Consider the following 6,000-nt stretch of genomic DNA (forward strand, 5'->3'; position numbering starts at 1 on the left):
ATCCATCCACCCACCCACCCATCTATCCATCCACCCACCCGTCTGTCTGTCATCCATCCATCCGCCTGTCCATTCACCCACCCATCTGCCCATCCTCTGCCCACCCACCCACATCATCACAGCTGTTGTGATCACACCACATCCACCCATGAGTTGTAAACACATCACAGTCCCTGCTGGGCTAGCCTTGTTCTTTATTGGCCAAAGTTTCTCCAGTCTTGGTAGCACACACACGGGGTGGGGGCAGTGCAAGGGGCCCACAGGGTCAGTGAGGAGTGACGGCAGCCCCTCTGGCCCTGGATCCTGGCCTCCCCTCAGCCCAGTGGGCCTGGAGGAGGGGGCAGCAGGTGCAGGCCGGGTGTCTTGTTGACGAAGGGACCCCAAGGGCAGCCCCCTCCCTACCTCAGGGCTGGAGGTGCGGGGATGGGTGCCGACTCCACGGGGTTCCCCCTCTTCTGAGTAGAGGGGCCCTGGCTCTCCTGTGCACGGCCAGACAGCCTGCCTCTACCCAAAGGCCCTGGGTCCTCTCACCCACCTACCTGTCCCCAGCTCGGCCACACAGAACAGTAGAAACCCACAAATCATCCCATTTCAGTTAAAAAACGACTGCTTCAGCCCAGCTGAGTGAGTTGGGGGCAGAGCTGTGGAGCGGGGGCTCCGGTCCTCCCTGGCTCCGTCGCTTCGGCGGGGAGGTCTGTGAGGGCCTGTCTCCAGGAGAATCTGGGAGCCAGGTCACAAGCTCGGAGTGCCCCGGAGGTCACAAGCTCGGAGTGCCCCGGACGCAGCCGCTTGACCCGGCCCCCCAGGTGGTGCGTGCTATGTGGGTTGGGGCTGGGTAGCGGCATTTAGGAAGCAAACCACGAGGGCAGGGGCGTGCAGGCAGGCCAGGGGGCGCCAGGGGGTCCTGGCCTCAACGGCCCGAGGCTCCGAGATGCTGCGGTGAGGCCGGGTAAGGCACGGAGTCTGGGCTTCCTGGGGGCTGGCCCAGCCTGGCCCGGGGCCCCGCCCAGCAGCCCTGCTGTGGCTCCTCTCACTTGGCTCTGGACCTGGGCCTGAGGCCTGTGAGGAGAGGAGAGGACGCGATCAGAGCAGCCTGGCCAGGGGCCGCGGCACGGTGCCCACCCCAGAGGCCTTTTCTCTGGAGCAGCGAGGCACCCCCAGGCGGCAGGTGCCAGCTGACCCCCAGCAGGCTGGCTCCCATCCACTCGTCTGGCCCACAGTCACCAGGCATGCTTCTCGCCCGAGACGGGCGGGCGGGGTCTCCGAGGTGTCCTGTCCCCGGGTCCCACCCCGGCCACACTCTCTGGCCCACTGTCGCCGGCTCTCCCCAGGGCTTGCTCGGCCACTTCCCCACCAGCCCCTCAGTGGGGGCCTCCTGAGGTCTTTCTGCTCCATCCTCAGGGCACCAGCACCGGCCTCGGCCCCCAATCCCTGCTCCTGTGCGCACCCAGCGCCCTCCACACTCCCAAGTCCACGGGCCCTTGCCTGGCTGTTTCCCCCTAAAGCCCTGCTCTCCTGGCCCTCAGACCCAGGCAGCTCGGGGCCTGGGCACCAGTGCTCGGAAGAAACAGACAAGGACAACCGGGGCAGAAGCAGACTGTCGGCCACTCCCGCTGGGGCCCTGTCCCATGAGGAGCCAGCAGGCAGGGCCCGGCCCGCGGGGGTGGGCAGATGGAGGGGGTGCAGCTCTGCTTAAGGACGGACCCGAGGAGGCGGCCTGATGCCTCTCGTCCCGCGGCCACAGGAGCACAGACCACCCGCCCCCAACACTGCCCACCAGGGCGAGGGCAGCAGGGAAGCTCGTGAGAGGAAGGACAGAACAGAAACCGCAGTGCAGACTGCGAGCCACCCCCCGGCCTCGCCCACTGGCTGCTCACGTATCCCAGAGCGAAAGCCCCGCTCGGGCCGCGGAGGGTCCACCGGAATCGCCAGCTGACCCCTCAGCTGGTGTCCGTGCCGCGGAGCACAGGGCAGACGGGCCCGCGAGCCCCTCCTGCGGTGCTCTGGGGAGGACTCCTGTCACTGGCTGTGGGTCCTGCCCCCCCGTGCAATCTGGACCTGGCGGGGGACGAACAGGATGCCCCCAAAGTGACTTGTGTCTTCAGCGTCTCACAAGACGGTGGGGACTGGGCGTGCGGTCCTGGCAGGACCTCGGTCCAGAAAAGCAAAGCAACGGTCACAACAGGCAGATGGAGACGCGGGGCCGCCCTGAGGCTGCAGGGGAGGCTGGCTCACCGTCCAGGTAAGTGGAGGGGAGCGGCCCTGACCTGGGGGCCAGGGATGAGCCCAGGGGCAGCATGTCCTGACAGCTCAAACTGGTCTGTGAAGGCGCGCGGGGAGGGGGTGTGGGTGGGAGAAGGAAGCAGAAGTTAGCAATTTTCCTATATTTTGCATGGTTTTGAAATTTCAAGGTGAACAGTAGGTGGTGTCCACTGGGACCTCCTTGCAGATTTTCCTTCAACTTGAAGTTTTTTTCCAAACAAAAAGCTGGGGACACAAAGAGGAGGGGCCCTTCCTCCCTCCTAACCCAGGGATGAGAGGCCCGGGGGGGCGGAGCTCGAGGGAGCTCAGACCCCACACTGGGCTCAGTGATCTTCACCAGACAGTGGTCACATGTGGCTGCGGTCCCCAAACCCACAGAAGCAACCCCCAAGGTCCCCCACACCCAGGGCCAGCAGCTGGGGCTGCAAGGCCAGATCCTGGCCCCGAGGGCTGTGCATGGCTCCTGTAAAGTGAAGGCGGGTGTGTCAGAGCAGAGCCCAGCTGGGAAACCCCCAGGGGCGACCCCTGGAGCAGAGGGGAGGGCTGTGCCCAGTGGCCAGAGCTGCCCCGGACCACACCCCTGCCCCAGCCTCCAGCACCTGCTAGACCTCGCCTCGAGTCCGGCGGGCAGGAGGTGCATGGAGAACCAGGGCCGCCCTCATGCAGCTCTGGACCCTGCAGGGCTCCCAGTCCCCGCGTCTGATCATGGTCCACAGCTCAGGCCCGGGCGTGGCGAGGACCCAGGCCTGTTGCTCTGGTCACACCTGTGAGCTTTGTCAAAGACCCCAACTGGCCCGCCCACTTTCAGGGGTTCTGGGAGGCCCGGAGCCCATCACCGGGGAGGCACCTACAGACCCCTCCCTAGGTCTCCTCCCCCCTAGAAGGGAGGCTTGAACACCCCTGCAGGGGCGGGCAGCCTGCCTGCCTGCCCCTCGCTGGCTCCCTGGGGATGCGTGTGGCTCGCATCAGGGCCAGAGGAGGTTGCCCTGAGGACAGACTCCGGGAAAGGGGAGGCCCTGGGGGCGAGAGTGAGCCAGCTGCTCAGGCAGGAGGGCCTCTCTCCCACCCTCAGCGCCCTGGAGCCCCGTTCACCTGTCTGCAGGCAGCGGAGGCCCCATCTGCCCCAGAAGAGACAAAAAGGCAGCTAAGCGAGGCTCTGAGAGGGCGGGAGGGGAAGCCAGGGGCCAGGAGGGTCCCGGGGAGGGCTGGGGGAAGCGGTTAGTGTTCAGGAGGGCCGGCGGGGGCCTGGCCCTGCCTACAGTTAGTGCTGAGCGCCAGGCGGGTACCTACCTCACTGGATCACACAGAGCCTTTTTGTTTTATTATCGTCAGGGTCGGGGGCAACCTCTGCTTCCAAATAAAAGAAATGCGCTCAACAGCTCGTCCCTCACGAGCGACCCTGGACTCAGAGTCGGGGCTGGGGCCGCAAGGATGCTGAGCTGAAGCGCAGCCGTGCCCCAGGCCCCCTGCCGCACCCGGCTGGGGTTGGCATCACCAGGCAGAGGTAGTGGGTTAGGGGTGCAGCTGCCGGGCGGGGACACTGCTGTCTCCTCTGCGGCAGGACCGGAGGGGCGGGGAATCGCCCACTCTTGGGGGCAGCAGCCGGCCTCAGGGGAGGTCCAGGCCCGGCGTGGGATGGATGAGCTCGGACCACGTGTCGATGCCCCCAGCCCTGCTTACTCACCCGCCCAGTACCCCTGCTCCGCAGGACGGGGAGAGACAGGGAGCCTGAGTTACCTTCCTGGTTCCTGGAGGGGCGTTTCTTCCTCCGTTTGCCTGTGCCCTTCGCTGTCCGGCCCTGAGCCCTGGGGAGGGTGCTGGACCCTGACGAGTCAGTCACCGTATCCTCAGAGAAGGACCTGTCCAGGGAGGTGTCCAGCGCGGAGTCTGGGGCCGTGAGTTCCCCGTCCCCGTCCTCATCAGGGCCTGCAGCGGGGAGGCCGGCGCGGTGGCAGTGGGCAGCTGCATCCTCCGGGCCCTCATCTGCGTTGCTGGCCTCGGCCTGGCGGGCACCCAGCGCGGCCGGGGGCTCCTCAGCGTCTGGGCTCAGATCCATGGCTTTGGGGGGCTGGTCACTGAAGTCGAGGGGCTTCAGGGCTTGAGCGTCTCCCAGTACCACTGGCCAAGCCCCTGCAGGGGGCTGGGGGCCCTGGGGGTCCTCCATGGGCAGGAAATCACTGGCATCTGTGTACCAGGAAGAGCGCCTCTCCAGGGGCCCAGGGCCACCCGTCTCTGCTGAGTCTCCAGTGGGCTGGAGACTGGCGGGAGCAGCATCCGCGAGGTCCCAGCTCTGGGGCTCCCTGGCGGCTGCAGCGTCCAGACCAGGCTCAGAGCTGGGGGGGCTGGCACCTCCCACGGTGTCCCTGGTGGCGGCTGTGGATGAAGTACTGGTCAGTGGAGGGCACAGGCCCCACCCCCTGAGTGATCCCAACCCCCAGGGCCCTGCTCAGGATGTCCCAAGTCAATACCGCCTGTCCTGTGAAGCCCCCTCCCTGGGAAGCCTTCCCTGGTGGTCGAGTGGGTTCCCACGGGGCAGGCCTGGGCCCTGGTTTCCATGGTCTGTACCCAGCGTGGGGGATCAGGGCACACTGGGCCCACGGCCATGACATATATCACTCCTGCCCCCAGAGCCCCCAAGGCAGCCTGCCCAGGAGTGGAGGGTCCCACCCCAGGGCCTCATCCCGCCTCCCCCAGCCACCTCAGAGACCCAGGGCATATGTCAACAAGCCCATTGGCCCAGCTCTCCCGCCTGCCTGGGGGCCAAACGAATGGCTATCACAGCAACCAGGGAACCTCTGCTGCAGCGGAGATGTGTGCAAGGATCACGGGAGTGAGGTGTCCCTTATCTCGGGGCAACAGGGAAGAGGGGCAGGCTTTCCTGTGCAATCAAGGACGGCTTCCTGGAGGAAGGGAGGCACTAGGCTGCAAGGATGGTGGGAAGGGAAGGGTGGCGGGAGGTGGTGGAAGGTCTCACCAGGTGCCTTGTTCCTCGGGGGGTCGGTGGCAGGTATCCTGCTGGCCGCCTCCGCGTCCCCTCGGCCGCGGGCCGTCTTACGCAGCTGGAAGCCCTTCCTGATGTCAGCCAGCAGGGCGTCGATGACACACACCTCTTCCTGCTTCCCGCCTCCTCTCCTAGCTGAGGAGCCCAGAGACCCTCAGGGACCCTGTCCAGGGTCCCCAGAGCCCCCGAGAGGGAGGGGCGGTGGCTCCTCGACTTTCGAGGAGGGCGGAAAGGCCACAGCCCAGACTCAGTGGTCCCCAGCCGCCTGCTGCCCGCTCGCCTCACCGGCCTTGCCGCCCGCGCCCCGCGGCCTGCGGGCCTCCTCCTCCGCCAGCTGCTGCTTCCTCCTCTCAGCCTTGGCCGCCTGCTCCTTCCGATCCTTGTTCTCCTGCGGGACGGACGCAGCCCGTGACCCCAGACCTCCGGCACCCCAATTCTGCCTGCCCTGCTTGGAGACAACGGCGACTGCAAACCCACCATACATCCTCCCACCCACCTTCAGGGCGCGGAGGAAGAGATCCCGGAAGGTTTTCATGGTGCTGAGCGTGTCCTCCAGGGACAGCTGCTGGGCATCCTCACACAGGTAACTAGCCAGCTCCAGCTGCTTCTGCTCGATGGCCTGGAACACCTCCTCCAGAGCCTGTGAGTCTGTGATGCTGGCCTATGTAGGGGGGAGGCGGGGGGTGGGGGTCAGGGGCCTGCGGTGGGAGGGGTCAGGGCCGGCGAAGGGGCGGGGG

The 6,000-nt window shown here is 66.5% G+C and overlaps 1 protein-coding gene across 3 annotated transcripts in view; it reads right to left on the reverse strand.

Annotated features, from left to right (window-relative positions):
* Positions 1 to 174: 174 nt before the first annotated feature.
* INF2 (inverted formin 2) overlaps positions 175 to 6,000 on the reverse strand; it is a 27,961-nt gene continuing 22,135 nt past the window's right edge. For 2 of the 3 annotated variants that reach the window (XM_040256818.1, XM_040256819.1), the window contains 6 exons: positions 5,760 to 5,924; positions 5,549 to 5,651; positions 5,237 to 5,398; positions 4,000 to 4,635; positions 3,553 to 3,609; positions 175 to 1,059 (listed from right to left, as the gene is read on the reverse strand). In XM_040256818.1, the coding sequence (XP_040112752.1) occupies positions 3,554 to 3,609; positions 4,000 to 4,635; positions 5,237 to 5,398; positions 5,549 to 5,651; positions 5,760 to 5,924 (1,122 nt within the window). In that variant the 3' untranslated portion in view covers positions 175 to 1,059; position 3,553. The remainder of the gene's footprint in view (positions 1,060 to 3,552; positions 3,610 to 3,999; positions 4,636 to 5,236; positions 5,399 to 5,548; positions 5,652 to 5,759; positions 5,925 to 6,000) is intronic. The other variant, XM_040256820.1, reaches the window with a different exon arrangement.

Source organism: Oryx dammah, unplaced genomic scaffold (genome assembly GCF_014754425.2).
Source record: "Oryx dammah isolate SB20612 unplaced genomic scaffold, SCBI_Odam_1.1 HiC_scaffold_16, whole genome shotgun sequence".
NCBI lineage: Eukaryota > Metazoa > Chordata > Mammalia > Artiodactyla > Bovidae > Oryx > Oryx dammah.